Source organism: Vidua chalybeata, chromosome 3 (genome assembly GCF_026979565.1).
Source record: "Vidua chalybeata isolate OUT-0048 chromosome 3, bVidCha1 merged haplotype, whole genome shotgun sequence".
NCBI lineage: Eukaryota > Metazoa > Chordata > Aves > Passeriformes > Viduidae > Vidua > Vidua chalybeata.
In genome coordinates, this window is record NC_071532.1 from 27445151 (window position 1) to 27461998 (window position 16848).

Consider the following 16848-nt stretch of genomic DNA (forward strand, 5'->3'; position numbering starts at 1 on the left):
CTCAGCTTTGTTGAGACACGCCCATGTGCCAGAAGGAGCAAGAGAGTTGCTGTAGGTTTTGAAGGCACTTGCCAAGCTGCCCTCATACTCCTGCATATGGTCCTGCCATTTTATTAAATTCCTCTGGAGCTGCTCCTGACCTAAGCTAAGTACTTTTCTATTGACATCAACTTTTGCCACTTCACTATTCACCCCCAGGTTATTAATAAAGCATTAAATAATATTGGTCTGAGTCTCACTCTCTAGGGCACCTCATTATTAATCTCTTTCCCTACTAGAATTGGCCATTTATTCCACACCCATTTATAACCAGATTTTAATCCATGACAGGACTTTACCTCTCACTTCATGGTTACCAAGTTTCCTTAACAGTTTCTTGTATGGGTGTTTATCAAAAGGCTTTTGAATGTCCAAATAAATTATTTTCTCTGGTTGTTCTTTACTCACTATTTTATTAACTCTTAAAAGTGTAAAAGGTCTGACTGGTAAGATTTATTCTTATAGCAGCTATGTTTCTTTTTCTCTTTTGCCTGAGACTTGATATTTCCCTGCAGATTGTAAAATATTTAAAAGAGTGACCCTCTAAATCTAGTGGCTTGAAGCAGCACCAGATGTGTTGTCAATGTTTAATTAAAAAAAAAAAGTGAGTGTAATATACTGCTGACTTTTGCAACTACTTCCTTGTAATGAAGTTAAGCTAATAATGTAAAATTTCCATGAGCTGGTCTGTCTGTGTAAATATTTACAGGGTCTTTATCGCTGCAGTACCAGATTTCCACATACATTGACGCAGTTATCCTTATAACACCTCTCTGATACAGGGAAGCATTAATCCCAACTGCCTGAAGAATCAGGACACACTGACATCTGGCACATAAAACCCAAACTGCTGTGCTTTGAGAATAACAGGTTAGGAGATAAAACACTTTCTCCCACTTACAGATGCTGTATTAATGAAAAATGCAAGAATCATCACAATTCACAAATGTAATGAAAAAGGCTCAGTACCCCAGCGTCTCTTCCCAAGCTCTCTAAACTCCAAAGTACATTTTGCCCTTTGGAAAAATGCAGAGCACTGCAGGTAAAATCCAAGCTTTTCTTTTTTTGTAGGCTATCTGAGCTTGTAGGTTTTTGCTGGCTCTGCTAGTGACCATTTATTTTGGACTCATACCACATATCCAGCATTTCATTATGCATTTTTGCTCCAGCCAGAACTAATACAATTGGCTGCATCTCAGCTTGCTTCAAATATACAAGGGAGTGGGTTTCCTCAGAGAAAAGAAAGAACATCAGAAAAAGAGATCCTGCTTTAAGTAAAAAACACTATAGAGATTGTAAGAAAACTTTAAAAAGGCTACAAAATGTACATGTGTAAGGGTCCACTGTTGGCCCCACATCCCTGAGGAAAGAGAGGATTTCCACCTTGCCCTGAAAGCTGACAAGTCCTTGGCAAAGCAGGGAATGAAGGAGAGGTTGGCCATGGAAGACCTCTCAGCGAAAAGGCATGCAGTCCATAGACTCTGTTTTCAAGAGACTTCTGGCCTCATGTCTGAGGATGGACTTCGAAAGAAATTCTTCTTCCACATAAGCAGCCAGAATAGATGGCCAGGAATTCAAAAGGTTATGATGTAATCTAAAACTTAAAATTAATTCCTTAAGTGTCAAAGAGGAATCATGTGAGCACAGGACAGTTCAGAACAGAAACTTCCTCAGCAGAAACTTTGAATTATGCCAGCTGCAAGCTTCCATTTGTGGTTTTTTAAATGAGATCTTGAAGCTACCTATGCTTGAAAATGTGGGACTTCTTTTTAAGGCCTGGAGTCTAAATCCCCTGAGACCAACAGTGGGACTCATTTGAAGATGCCTGCTGGTGAGAGTAAAACAGGGATAATGGAGCTCAGCATAGCAAATTTCTTTGACTCTATAGGGAAGTAATGCCCAAGCAGTTTGGGCTGGGAGCAAGAGGGCACAGGAGCTTGGGCATTTGAGGTGGCTTCTGGTTGGGTTTGGAGGCAACTCCTAATTGTCTTTCCCATCATCCATTCCTGAAACACAAGCTTTGCCTGCAGGATGGCCATGGCTCCTGCAGCAACAAAATTATTTCCCCAAGGAGCAGCCAATGTATTGCCACGATCTTAATCTTATTTAGTGTGGTAGCATGGTTTTAATTTTTCCGTGTTTGATCTCTCAGCTCGAGGAATATTGATAGAAATAGGGGCTGTGATGATTAAATAAAGAGCAGCTTGTTGCATATGAAAAAATACCCCTCAGTCCTCACTTTCTCCGCGGTGATTCAGCTTTTCCAACAGCGCTGCCGAGATAAAAGGCTCGCATGTGAGCACAAGTGTTAGCAAGGGCTGTAATGCTTTCAGCGCAGCCTCTTGCAGAAGGGCCTTGGCTGCGGGAGCAGATCCCGCCTGCTTCCAAACCTCCTCCCGCGGCGGGGAGGCGCTGGGCAGGCAACAAAGGCTACTGCCCTTTCTCACGCCAGCACGGGCTGATGGCCGCGGCTCGCTGTTGGTTTCAGGGAGCTCTACTGATGCACCCGTGTCGGTCTCCCTGGCCGGCGGATGGAGGAGGCGGATTGCCCCTCCCCGCGCAGCCGGGCCGTGCCCCCGCGGGCCCGGCTGCCTCGGCATCACCCCGGCACCGCCGCCCTAATCAGTGGCAGGCCCCAGGCGCGGGGTAATTAGAAACATCGAAGGGGTTTTCTATCTTTTGAAATCTGTCTCTCAACATCAAAGTGCTCCGCGCAAGTTGTCCTCCAGAGGCCGGCTCCCATATCTAAATGAGTGATGCATTTCATGGTATCTGTCGGGAAGGATATAATGAAGAAAACCGGCTTTTAGACGGAACATGATGTGAAAAACAGGTGGCCCGCTGTTGCGGAGCATCTGTTTTGCAGTCCAGTTGTGTTCCTGTAACCTGCGCAAACACGGTGGGTGCGCAACCTCCGCGGGCACGCAACCTCCGGGGCGCTCGAGGATGCTCACGGGAGAACCCCCGTGTCGCTGCGGTTTGTCCTTCTCCCGGCCTGCAAGAAAAGCGGGCACTGCCCCCGCCTCGGGGAGATGTGCATCTCCTCCAAACACGCAGGGTTGCGGGTACCATGCGAGGTGCATGGCAGAGCAAGATCTCCTCTCCGCGCTGGCCCTGCCGGGGCCTTCAGCTGCCGCCTGGGCTTCAGCATCCCCAAGACCACACTCGGCTCTCGTGGCGGGCACGGCCCCTCGGGGAAGCCGGCTTCTCGCTCCATGAGCCCGCTGGCCTCGGGTCACCCCCGGTCTGGCCTGTAAACAATATTCCGCTGAGCTCACACCGCTAGCTGGTAACGATCCCAGGGCCGCCCCCTCTATGGGCTTGCACAACCGCTCCGACTGAGCGCGGCTATATTCTGACTCTTATCTGTGCAATAATAAAAAGTGTTGGCTCCTATCAACCACGCCGTAACCGAGCGTGCAGGTTTCAAAGGCACGGACAAATCGCCGTGATTTCCCCGGAGGACGCGCAGGACGGCGGGCGGCGGGAAGAGCGCACCGCTGGCCCCTCCGCGCTGGCTTGGCCTGCAGCGCTGGGTATGGGCTGACCGGCTGGATAATAATGCACCGAGTCTCTCCAGGAGCCCTCTGCCCTGCCAGGGGCCGGCGGAGGAAGGGCTCGGCTGCGGGGGAGGTCCGGTGCGTTCAGATCTCCCGCACCTACCGCGGGAAGGCAACCCGAGCTTCCCGTCGCCTGCGGAGGCTGGGAAGGGATCCCGCTCAAAACAGGGAGGGCTGCAGGTGTCACAACATCTTTGGAAATGCATTTCCTACCGTTATGAACGCCTTTACTTTGGAAAGAAACCCGTAAAAACGGCCTGCTACCCGTCCTCTACACCCGTGAACATCCCACTTATCGCAGCAGGAATGGGCTGCCTCTGGAGGGTAAAACGCTGCTCCCCAAGAAACGATGAAGGAAAGGAAAAAAATCCCCAAACGCCAAAAAGAAACAAAAGAAGACCCGAACCCCCAACCAGCCAAAAAACCCACCCCATCCATAAAAGCTTCCCCCCGAGCCGTGGTCCCCTCACCGCGGGGAGGGCAGGTGGCACCGCCCCGGCGGGCGGAGCGAGTACCGCGGGACACCGCGCAGCGGGATGCGGAGCAGCGCGCCCGCGGAGGCTGGGCTGGGCGCCCGGGAGCCTGCTGTCACTCCGGGGGCAGATAGCCCCCCCTTCCTACAGTTGTTATTTTTATTATAATTGGTGATTACGCTCTCTCCGTCACTTTTCTGCGGTGGTTGGTACCAGGCTCGGGAGTCCTGCGGGGATGGGGCGCCTGGTCCAGCAGCAGTCCGAGCCTCTGCCCGTCCCGTGTGTGGGGCCGCGGGTGGGCCGTGCTCCCGGTGCCTGCGGAGGGCTCTCGGGAAGCGGCGACAGAAAGACTCCGAGGCTGCTGGGGGAGACGGTCGGTCTCCACATCCCCTGCCGAGGCTGCCTCCTCCCGGTCTCGCCACTGCCTCCGGTCCCCGGGCGTTTCCTCGCGGGTCTGGGCGCCGGGAGGGGACGGGCGGGGTCTGACGGCTGAGTTTCCCCGAGCTCCGTTTTTTGTCAGTGCTGGAGGAAAGGCTGACGATCACTGATTGCTGGTTTTTTTTTTTTTGGTTTTTTTTTTTTTTTTTTTTTTGTTTTTTTTTTTTTTTTTTTTTGTGTTGTTTTTTTCCCCTACGGTTTCTCCGATGTGTATTACCGAAATGTCTCGTCCCTTTCCCTTATTGGAAATATTTCCCACTTCTATTGTGGTGAACTTTGCCTCGCCTGACTCTTTACGGCTTTTCTCTCGTTGATGGTCTCTCCTTTGTGGAAGTTTCGCGGGCTGATTGTATTTGTTAATTAGTTGCTAACAGCGTCGTAATGTGGGCTTGATGGATAACCATGTCATTAGCGCTCACCCCTGCAATTCACATTTCCAACGGGGCCGGGGCTACCCCCTGCCGAGCCCGTGATTTGTGGCTGTTCTTTCCCGTGGGTGACACACAGCCCCATCCCCTCTTTGCTCTCCTCCGCGCTGTGCCGCGGCTGGAGGGGGCGCGACCGCTGCAATTTTCACTCCGAATGACGAACCCACAGCTCCGGGCTGCAGCCGCCTCCTTTCGCTTTATTTTGGTGTGGAAAAGACATGGAACCCCTCTCCTTTGTGTGGCTCTGTGGTGCTATGTGGGTGCTCGTACAACACACCCCCCAAACCCCTTGGCTGCCGTGTGGGGGGATGAGGGCATGCCGCCCAAACAGCGGCCGGCGCGACGTTCCCCGGGCTGCGCGGCCACGCATGGGAAGAGCCACAGCCACGCAGCTCCCTCCCCGCCCGGCGGCAGCGCCCAGAGCCCGCCCTGCCCGGTAGCGCTCGTCGGGGGGGCCCGCCCGCCCGTCCCGCCCCTCTCCGCGGCTTCTCCGCCGGGGGGCTCGGCCGAGCTTGGGAGATGTAGTCCCGGCTCCCGGGCTCGCCGGCGGCCGGCGGGGCTTCTGCGGGGGACTACGTTTCCCAGGCCCCCCTGCTGCTCGGCCGGGCCGCGGGAAGGGCCGGGCTGTCAATCAGCGCGCGTCGGCGGGGGCAGCGGGACGGGGATCCCCCCGCCCGCCCCGTGTCCCGCTAATAATAAGTGCTTCAGAGCCTTAAAAGCAGGGAGGCAAGTGTCATGCGGGCGCGTCGTAAGGGGCTGAACTCCGGCTGAGCGCCCGGGGCCGTTTTGCCGGCGGTATAGCCGGGAGGGAAAAAAGGGGGAGAAAAAAAGGAGAAAAAAAAAAAAAGCCTCGGAGCTGGTTCCCGGGGAAGGGGCGAGAGCAGAGAAGCCCGAAAGGCTGGACAAGCCGTCAGCGAAGTGGCGATGAGGCGCAGGAAGACGGCGGTGGCGGTCGGCTGCTGCCTCGCCTTCCTCCTGGGCACCCTGCTCAACCTCCTCTTCATCCCCGGCTCCGAGCACCCGCCGCCGCCCCGCGAGGAGCTGCCCCCCTCCCCGCCCGGCGCCCCCCTCTACCCGCCGGAGGAGGAGATCGGCGGCGGCCAGGCCGCCCTGGCGCGGCAGATCCGCGAGCGCTACGAGGAGGTGCTGCGCTACCGGCAGCACCGGGCAGCGGCGGCGGCGGCGGGGCGGCGGCCGCTGCGGCCGCGGGAGCGGCGCCTGATGGACCTGGCACCGCCGCGCACCTCGGCGGAGCAGCCGGGGCCGCGGGGCCGAGCGGCGGCGGGGCCGTGGGCCGGCGCCTCGGCCGAACTCTCGCTGGAGCCGCCGCTGCTGGGCTGCCGCGACATCCGCGATGTCAGCGGCGTGCAGTACCTGGGCTCGGGCTATACCAAGGCGGTCTACAAGGCGGTCCTCAACCGCACGCTGGCCGTGGCCCTGAAGGCGGTGGACTTCGGCGGGCACGACATCGCCCACTGCGTGCGGCAGTTCTCCGCCCTGGGGGACTGCTACCGCCTAGCCGCCTACAAGATCGTCAAAGAGATGATCCTGCTGCAGCGGCTGCGCCACGCCAACGTCCTGCAGGTACGCGGGTCCGGCCGCGGGGTTCCGCCGGAGCGGGTGGGTCGCGCTGCTTTTCCCCGGCGCTCTCAGTTCCACCGCGGGCAACCTGTCGGAGGTACCGCCGCCAGTCCCGGCGTGCGCGGGGAGCGGGCCGGGACTGTGCCGGGGAGCTCCCGAGAGTTCGCACACACATCTCCGTCCTCTGTTCCGTGGGCAGCCGCACCCTTTCGGCGCTCGCGGTCACCGAGGCAGATGTCCGTGTCCCCGGCACGGCTGTTCCATACCTCCCGTCCCCATCGCGTGTCCGCGGGAAGGCGCGTCGATGGGCGCTTTCCGCTGGCAGCGGCGGTGCTCACCCTGCGGCGACAAGTGAATCGCCCCGGAGGGGCGCGCCGGGCCCCAGGCAACGCCAGGATGCGGTGCGGGATGCGGCGCGTTCCCCCTCCCGCCCGGCATGCCCCCGCGGCGGCCGGCCCTGCGCTCTGATCCCGCTTCCTCGGGATCGAATACTGACGTGAGGAAAGGGGCCAGGGGGAGGCTGAGGAAGGACTTGGAAATCCACAAACACCCCCCGAATGCGGGAAATAAAGGCCGGCTAGAATGCAAGCGCCGCTGGCTCCGGTCCCCTCGGATAGAAGGCAGCGGTGCGATCACCTCTGGCAGACTCTGTTGGGACTCCCGGCGGGCTCAGCTGGATCCGCGCAGACCTGGCACACGGGTCAGCCCAGGGGGCTCACCCAGGACAGGCCGGGTGGGAGTCCTGCTGGACGGTGCGCCGGCACCGCGGCACTTGCCAGAAGGGGCTGCATTGTAGGGCTGTTACACATCAGCATGAATCTCAGCGGGTCCATTTGGATGTAAATGCTGGTATGGAAATTCCTATTGCGTTTCGCATAGCATGAGCGTTGCAGTAGAATAAAAAATGAACGTTAGACCAGACGGTCTCACAGTAGGTGCTTTTTGAACTGAATCGGGTAAAGGAGTTTTGTGTTTCTTCTTCAGCAGCTGCAGTAGGAGTACCAGCTCCCCCACGAAAACTTTAGATCCCAGCGATCAAAGCTCTCGAGTTTCATATACCGTTCAAAGAAAGGCTAGTCATGATTTATCCATGACAAGAAAATTCCTTCCTTCCTTCCTTCCTTCCTTCCTTCCTTCCTTCCTTCCTTCCTTCCTTCCTTCCTTCCTTCCTTCCTTCCTTCCTTCCTTCCTTCCTTCCTTCCTTCCTTCCTTCCTTCCTTCCTTCCTTCCTTCCTTCCTTCCTTCCTTCCTTCCTTCCTTCCTTCCTTCCCTCCCTCCCTCCCTCCCTCCTCCCTCCCTCCTTCCCTCCTATAGTGTATAGGGAGAACAGCATCTTGCAAACTACAAAAGCCTGTGCTCCTAGGGAGGATATTAGTTGCTCCTCTTAAGCTGTGATGAATTTTGTTTGGAAAAGCCATCCTTGGGTGCAGCCATCGTTACTGGTTGCTCTGAGAGGATTTTGTTTCCCCCCCAAGATTGGTTTTGTTTTGTTGTTTTTTTTTTTTCTCAGTGTAAGCGAATTGGCCAGCGCGTGTTTTTAAAAGTTGAGTCATTTTGGTAGGCACTAGCATTTCTTTCCCGTTTTACTCATGCGTAGTTTTCTTCTCTGGAAGAATTATTTTGACATTAATTTGGAGCCGTCCTTCTCATGGAAAGGAAGTGCGGTGTGCTGTCTGTCCCCGCAGGTGTGGGCGGGGGGTCTTCCTGGCAGCGCTGCCGAAGTTGCCCGGCGCCCCACTTCCCCCCACAGCAAACCTTGGAGAAGCCGCAGGAATTCACTTTTCCGTTTCGGGATGATGTGGAGAAGCCCCAGTAATTCACTTCTCCGGGCTGGGATGTCAGGTGGACTCAGAAGGAGGGAAGCGCAGGCGAGATGCACAGTGTCCCATGACGGGGGGGCCGGGGCAGGAGGAGCTGGAGGATGAGCAGGCAATTCACCAGCGCCAGGAGAAAAACGCCCAGCCTCCGTGCTGGGAAAATGCTCTCATGGGCAAAAATCCCATCTGTTAGTTAGGGCTTCATATTTACATGCCACCCCATTTAAAAATATATTAGACTTAAAGCAGAAACATGTTTTCAGATTCGTTCCGATTTTGTCATTGTGTTTCTTTTTGCCTGTCCTCCTGCTGCATCAGCCCAGCGGTGCTGCCAGGCCGGGAGGAGAACCCCGCGCCCCGGGACGTCCCCTCCTTTGTTGTTTAATGCACCGCGTTGTGGGGGCGCACGGGGCCAGGGTGCTGCGGCCTGAGTCAGGGCCAAATGTGTGATAAGGCATTACCTTGAAAGGAGACGGTAAATATCGACCTGACAGGCGCTATCTGGACACTGTTGGGACAGCGCTGTGAGCCAGGAGCAAGTCTCCGGTGTCATGCAGGAGTCGTGGAACCGATGTGGAAAACGGGGCACCAGGGAACAACATGAAATATATTGGTTATGCCTCTGCTAAAATTTCACACAGGACAGGATCGGCTGACTTAATGATTTTTAACTTGTTTTCGATAAAAGCCGGCCCCGGGCTTAGACTTCACTGTCCAGGGTTTGCTGCCGAGGCAGAGGAATCAGTTCAAAAGCCAGCGTCTGCTCCTTCCTCTGGCTTTCGACAGGCGCTTCAGCTCCCGTTGGAGCAGGAGGACCGCACTGGCTACAGACGCCAAAGGCACGATGCCACATCTTCTAGGTCAGCGAGGGCCGGGAGCTTCCCTGCCTTTGCTTCTTATCTCTGTTTTGCTCCTTTCCCCCCCTCCCCGGTGGTTCCCGGCATACCCAAATACGAGCCGGCTGCTATAAATAGAGGAAGGACACGCCACCCTCGTGTCACCCTGCCGTGCCAGGGGAGGGCAGGGCCGGCGGGCAGCCCCGGCTGAGGCGGGGGGGGGAGCCGGGAGGGACGGGGCAGGGCGGCGGCACTCACCGGGGCGCTCCTCGGCCACGGCCCGGGGCTGGAGGCCAAGCGGGGCCGCTTGAGGAGAGCGGGAGCTCTTCCTCCGCCTCCCCACGCCGCGGGCGTGGGAGGGAGCGACCCCGGGGAGGCGTCCACGGAGGCGGCCGGCAGCCGCCCTGCCTCAGCTGGAACCCTCCCGGCCGCTCCCGGGTGTCCCTGGCCCCGGTCAGGGACTGGCGGCGGTGAGTGCGTTCATGAGTTTCTTTTGCTGAAAATAAAGTTTCGTGTCGGTTCAGTCCTAGGAAAGGGGGTTTTCCTGTAAATCTCTGGCAGCTGACAGCCTGAAGTGTAGTTTGTAAGATAACAGGCTTGTTCTTTACTGTCTCAGCAGTTCTCATTCTGGCCTGTCTCTTGTCAAAATCAGCTTTGCTCTTTTTTTTTTTTTTTTTTTTTTTTTTTTAAGCCATCCTTTTAAAAAGACTTGATTGTTGTACGATATATGATAGAGGGGAAAAGAGCTCTTTCCAGAAAGTACCAGTGCCTTTAGACAACATGCTGACATATTCACCGTGCCCTCTGCCCGGGGAAGGAGCCAGATGTGTCAGATCTGGCAGATGTGGTGAATCAAGTCTAGCAAAAGAAACACGGAAAACTTGCAAGAGGGAGAATGGTTTCACATTAGGCAATGCTGAGGCGAAGGCAGCTTGCCTTCCTGTTTTTATTTCCATGCTCTGGCCCGTCACTTGCACGAAGGGCCGGCGCTAGGCCGTCACCCTCCCCCCTTGCCCCCGCCGTCTGGGGCTGCCCGAGGCTCCCTGGGGCGGCAGCCGCTGGGAAGGGCAGGTGCAGGCTCCAGTGGAAATATATTTGCTTTGGAGTGGCGAAGAGAGGGGTAGTTCATTAAAGTTGATTTTATAATGAAGGGCACTGGGGAAGAGGGGGAACTGGGTCACTGATTTGTTGTAACAGAGGATTTAGCGGCCCGCTAATTGCTTTGCAGTCGCTGTGTCGAATGCAGTGCCCGATCTCTTCCTTTCACTCCGTGCTGCGATTTCTTTTCTTGCAGAGTTCAAATGCTGCTGTCTGAATCCTGGCTTTCTGAGCATTTTAGTGGGGAAGATGATTTAGACTGCTTTAATTCCTCCCTGCCCATATTTGAGGAAGAAAAGAAAATCAAACCATTTGCAGTTAATTTCAAGCAACGAGCACAATGGTAGTGACACAAAGGCAATGTTTGATTTACTCTAATTATGTAATTATAGCCCTAGAGTATCAGAATTAAGGGTGGTGCCATTATTTCTTCGTTTGCATTGCTGAAGAGAAGGGAGGGAAGGTCTGAAACTGCAGACGTTTGGAAAAGTGCAAGCTTATTTCTGTGACAACTATTTATCAGCACTTTCAGTGTGAGTTCACAATGATTCATTTAAGAAGAAGCTACCACTCTTAAAAATACACACAAAAGCTCAGCGATAAGGGTTGGGTTTGTCTGATGCTGGTGGAAGACACTTAGCTACTAACAGCACGAATGTTTGCTGGCTGCCCAGACGAGGCCAGTTCATTTGGCTTATTTAGTGTGAAGTTAAAATGTGTAGTTGAAATACTGAGATGGCATCTGCGCTAGAAAAGTCACCATCCAAATATCAAAGCAGTTTCTGTATGAATTGGGTCAGTTAGCTTTATTGTATTTGAAACTGATTTTTTAAAGATGGTCATGAGGGAGACTATTTGTCTCTTGCAAAATTAATTGATTGTAATAGACTGCAAATAATACATCACTCACTGCTGACAAGTACGCTTAAGATGTGCTAGCCAATCACAATATTTTTAAATACCCATTTTTAAATAGGATTTTCTTTTCTTTACATGTGATAATTAAGAGATTTTTTTACCCTGATGATTTCTCTATACATATGCATAGCCAACAGGATAGGGCAGTTTTAATTTTAATGTGAGAATTAAAATAATAAAGCTTTTTATATGGTTTGCTTATTCCAGGTGGAAGTAGACAATCTTTCCAAGTCTGAAGAGGTTCAATATACAATTAATTTCCAGTGCAAACTTATTTGCATAGGGATTGTATGGAGTCTTAAAGGCCTCGTCCTTGTACCTTTTGCAGGAATCTACTGTTGTTTTCACAGAAAGCAGAGGGGAAGGGGAGATTGTGCTATAGTGGAAACAGCTACTCAGGGACCTCTTCCCTGTTGCCAGCGGGTGGGCATTGAATCGCTTTTGTGGTGGCAGTGGTGCAGGATTCCCAGCAGCAAGTCTTATCCGTGTCTGGCTGGAGTTTGGCCATCAGGACTCTGGGAACTACTGACCTGAGGAAAGTGCTGCACTTGCTGATAGCAGCTGGTGGGATTCTATATGGAGAATTTGTCATTCTTAATTTTTGGATGGGGCAGCAGAGGTTCTCAGTTTTTGGGGATCAAATCTTTCAAAACCAAGTGCCTAATGAAAATTAACCTTTGAGGCTGGAGCTGGATGGACTCTGACTATGCACCCCAGATACGGGATTGCTGCATTTAGGAAGGTCATGTAATTTAGGAAGGTCATGAAAAACACTAGGAGTGTTTTTCTAAATTACCTCAGTTGAGTTGCTCTTGGGATAGGTTTGTTAAAAATGAGTGAGGCCAACACGTGGTGCAAGACCAGGCTGATAGTGGCTGTCTAACTGGTGTTGGGATCAGAGGAACCTCAGCTCCCAGACAGATGAGCCTGTCATATGTTGTCAGTGGCAGGGAAGGTTGCCACCTCTTGCTGGCCACCTCCTTCCCCTGGAAAATGCTGCCACCACCACCACTGCCTGGGGAGCTGTGAATGGAGTGGCTCCTTTGCCCCAGTCAATCCATTGCTTGATATTATTGTAGGTGCACCTTGAAGGAGATGAGGTATTTAGCTTTCTTGGGCACCCAGATGGTTAGTGGTGGTCGATAGAAGGTGTTGGGGGTGGACATTCATGTGGTGAGAGAAAAAAGCAGGCAGTGCCACCTACTGATGGCTCGACAGAGACAGCCCACTGCTGCTAACAGATGTCCCCACAGCCCCAAGGAGTTTGGGTTGGAGTGGAGAAGGGCAGGGAGAGCAGACAGATGCGGTTTGGCGAGGAAAAAAGAATTACACAAAGTGCTTCTTTACTGTGAGACTGCTTCCCAAAAGGCCCAGATGTTATCCTGCACTTTTAAGAGTGAAGAAAGGATCTGTTAACAAGAACTCCAGAGCTGCTGGAAGCATAGAGCTGATACAATTGCAAACCGACTCTTAACTGTTCCTGTCCCTGGAAGGCAAGCTGCACATCTTGATGCTCAAGTCACCAAATAGTATTTTTTTTCCCCATTGAATTCCTTAGGTTGGCAGAGGGTGTTGAACTTGCAAAGCTGCTGGCAGGAATGACTTTCCATAAGGCACATGTCATCACATAAGTTAGAAGGGCTACATTGTCCCTCCTTTTAAGAGTAGCATTCATAAAACTAATCCCAATCATTTGTTGAATGATTTCTATGGTTGTTTCTCAGTTTTATGTGAGAAACGCGTAAATCACTCCAGAAGACTGGTTTGAATTTCTGCCTCCTTTATGGGAGCTGATGACTTGCAACCTCATCCAGTTTCTTTGAGGAGAGCCCAGCACTGCTTCTTCTGCTCAGTGGCTTGGAGAGATCAGTGGTCACCACAGGATGCTGTGGGTATGATCAAGTTCTCTCTTGCTGCTTCCCGTTTTTCATGGGAGCAACAATGAATGAACGAGGTCATTCCGGGCCGAGGTCAATATCCTGGCCTGGAATTAGTTATGACCAGGACAGAATTGCAGAGGGAAGCACATGGTTTTTATAACTTATCCTTTCATTCCCCCTGCCCCCCAGTGTGGGAGATAGTTAGGTAAATCTCTTCTCCCTGGTATCCAGTGGTAAGGCACATGGGAATTGTTCAAAGCTGCACTGGGCAAGGTTGAGACCTGACAGTAAGAAGGGTGGTCAAACACTGGAACAGGCTTCCTTGAGAGGTGGTCAATGCCCCAAGCCTATGAGTGTTAAGGAAGCATTCGAACAATGCCCTCAATAACATCCTTTAACTTTTAGTCAGCCCTGAAATGGTCAGGAAGTTGGACTACATGATCATTTCCTGTCCCTTCCAACTGACCAACTGAAATATCCTATCCTATCCTATCCTATCCTATCCTATCCTATCCTATCCTATCCTATCCTATCCTATCCTATCCCTGAATTGGATCATTGTGGCCCTTTTGCACACACTCTGTCTTCTAGTTGCAGTAGTGTTCGGGAAGGGCAGGTGGGGATGTGGTGGTTGGCCAGGGGGCAGGAGAGGAACCCTGGAAGAGGATACCAAGTCTGGCATAGCTCTGCTCCTCTGTCTTTTTGCTCTCTGCATGGATGCAGTGTTGGTGGATTCAGGCATCAGCTCAGGCTGTGCTTGGAAGTGTTGCAGGCCTGGTTTGTGAAGTATCTGAGGCAAATATATAAGCTGGGCTTTTCAAAAGATTGTTTTTATGTTTTTTTGTGTCAATACAGTCATCTGATGGTTCAGGTAGATGCCCCATGACATCTAACTTCTATTGCCATTTTTCATTTGAGTGATGGCTGTGAAAAACTTGACAAGAACTGGTTCTCACAGGCACTCTGCTAATACTAATATTGACTCTTGACTAATTTTAAAGGACTTGTTATTTTTCATCACACTCAGCTGAACTGCTCAGTTTAGATAACAGACACCAGACATGGATATTTTATATTGTTTTAGGCCAGATTTGGAACAGCTTAGTTTGGATAGACTTGCCTTTTTCTTGGACTATGTAGCTGCAGATAGACTCCAAGGTTATTTTAAAGCTTGCCGTGAAAAGTTCAAAATTATATGATTCATACCTAAGAAAGAAGAATTATGCAGATGGATTTATTATAATGAATTCAAGACAAGCATTTCCATTTCTGAACATGTGATGCACAGAGGTTATTTGACAGTTTTGTAATGCAAAATCATGTCATGACAAAGGGTTAAAGTTGTGGTGCAGTGGAACTGAGTGCCAGGGCTGTGAATGGAGGTCGGGGAGCTTCTGATCTAGCTATTTACAAGATAATGAACTATGCCTCCAGTGATATCAGCCTGTTTCCATTGAAATCATGGTTGTATGAGTGATCCATTTGTCTTCGATGGAAGGTTTTACAAAAGTAGGCTGCTTGAGTGACTAAATATTTGCAGGGTTAGCCCTTGAGCTTGTGCAGTGCAATGCAAATTCAAAGTGCTGTAAATGTTTTTAGTAGAAGAATTTTCCACTTCAGAGTATAAGGAAAGCAGGGAGGGTAAAAGGGAGATAAGGTTACTAAATCATAAGATTATAGCCAACATAATATGTGTTGGAGCAGCAGGTATGTATGGATATGAATACACATATACTTCTAAAATATATGGAGATATCTGTGGACCTTTATGGATATAGCAACAGATATGGGTAAATACACATAGTGTTCTGTTTCTGAATACTACATTCCAATTTTTCTATTAATAAAAATGTTTAGTAACATGTTTAGTAACAGTGCCAGGAATGAGATTCGTGTACCTTTTAGTACTTCTGGAGTTTAGTGCTAATCATAATGATACATGTTATAAATAAAGCCTCGGCAGAACTGTGAATTTAGAGTTTAATATTTGAATTACCCACTACTTTCTCTTGGTTCCAAAATCCAGCATACAAAATCCCACCTCACAGCTGTCAGCACACAGTTTGGGTCGCACTCTCAAAAGGCTCTGCATGGTGCTGGGGATGTTCTGTGAGAGTCTTTTTCCAGTGCAACTCAGCACTTCGCAGGGCTTGATTACTAGATTTCATTGGGAGAAAATCAATTTACTTCTTATGTGCCATCTTGATATATTCTATAGCAGGAAAGTTGGCACTGGGTCTATCTTTAGTAAATTTAGGCATTGAGTTCCCTGCATTTTCCAGGTTCCCTGCATGTTACAGGTTTGCATGTGCTTTTGGGCTGATTTGCAATATATACAAATATTTAGTATGTATTTTAAAAATATATAAAACATTTTGAAATACATGTGCAAATATTGTGTGTGTACATTAGGTATCAGAACAGGCATATGCATATATGTCATATATACAAAAATATATGTGTATATAGGTCTCATGTGTATATGTATGTATATATATAGATGTATGTACCATCAGCAATGAGGGGAAATTTTTAAAACACAAGTGATTAATAAATCTTAAAGTGACAGAAATGTCTCAAATCATGTATTGGTAAGTCGTAGCTGTATCAGGCTGTGCTGGGAATTTCTGTTCTTGCAGGGATGTACTGTCTGAGTGCTTCAAGGATGAAAGGTGAATCCAAGGACTAGTTGCCTAAAAATATTACATTAACTTAGCAATAAAATAGCAAGAGCTTCTAAAATACGCTGTTCTGGTTTTGAAACATAGCAGCCTAAGCAAATGGCTCATCAAAAGACCAGTAGGAGCTTTTTATTTCCCCTGGCCACCAAAACACTACAAAATACAATCTCGACACAACCAGTTTTGATTAAGCAACTGTGTCTCCATGTATTTCTGAAAAGAAAGGCTGTGTCAAGTGTTGACTACTGTCACTCTTCATACATAGTGAGATTGTATTTCATTGCACTTTTCTATTGTGGGCAGAAGTTGGGTCCTAATGTAGTCAAAATTACAAGAGAATAGCAGTCCAAATTGAAAGAGAAGAGAGTTAGGTTTCTGAAATTTACTTCTGGTGTAATGCAGTTGAGTCTGTCACTTACATGACAGCCGGTAACAGTATGCTTGAAGTTCACATTCCACGACTCACAGAAATCTCATGTTCATTAAAGGAAAAAAAGGGGGAAATTGCCAGTTTTTGTGGTTGTAGAGAGAAAAGAATATTCACAATGTGTTGTAATTTTTAGGGAAATGGTATGATCTGTGCAGGGGCATTTTGCCCTCCAGCAGTCCTGCCACAGCCTGTCAGCAGAGCCGAGCTGAGCCAGCAGAGCCCCAGCTGGGGAAAGTGGCTGGAGACCTGTTTGGAAAAGGTGGATCCTACTGTTTGTGACTGAGCAACCTCCACAAAGGAAATGTAACACTTTGGAAATAGTTCTGGTTTGATATTTATTTTTTGGAAAGTCCGGCTGGTGTGTCTACACCAATGCAGGAGGGCTCATCATTCGCACAGACTTAACCCTGCTGATGACAGCTTAATAAGCTTTTTTTTTGTGTTTTTATTCAGTAAGCTTGTTGGCTTTTGTGTAGAGGGTGACCTCTGCTTTTGCCCTCCCATGCTGCCCCAGCTCCTCTGAAAGGGGCACCTCTGTCCCCATAATTTGTAGTAAAAGGGAATTGTAAAGGGAGGTGAACTGGCCAGCTGTAGGGACACGGGCTCCTACAATGCAATATAACTTTCACAGGGACTGGCCCTGTATGCCCAGTGTACCTAAAAACTGTT

The 16848-nt window shown here is 50.5% G+C and overlaps 1 protein-coding gene across 2 annotated transcripts in view; it reads left to right on the forward strand.

Annotated features, from left to right (window-relative positions):
- Positions 1-5155: 5155 nt before the first annotated feature.
- PKDCC (protein kinase domain containing, cytoplasmic) overlaps positions 5156-16848 on the forward strand; it is a 36357-nt gene continuing 24664 nt past the window's right edge. Inside the window, exon 1 of one of the 2 annotated variants that reach the window (XM_053939538.1) lies at positions 5156-6522. In XM_053939538.1, coding sequence (XP_053795513.1) covers positions 5863-6522 — 660 coding nt within the window. In that variant the 5' untranslated portion in view covers positions 5156-5862. The remainder of the gene's footprint in view (positions 6523-16848) is intronic. The other variant, XM_053939536.1, reaches the window with a different exon arrangement.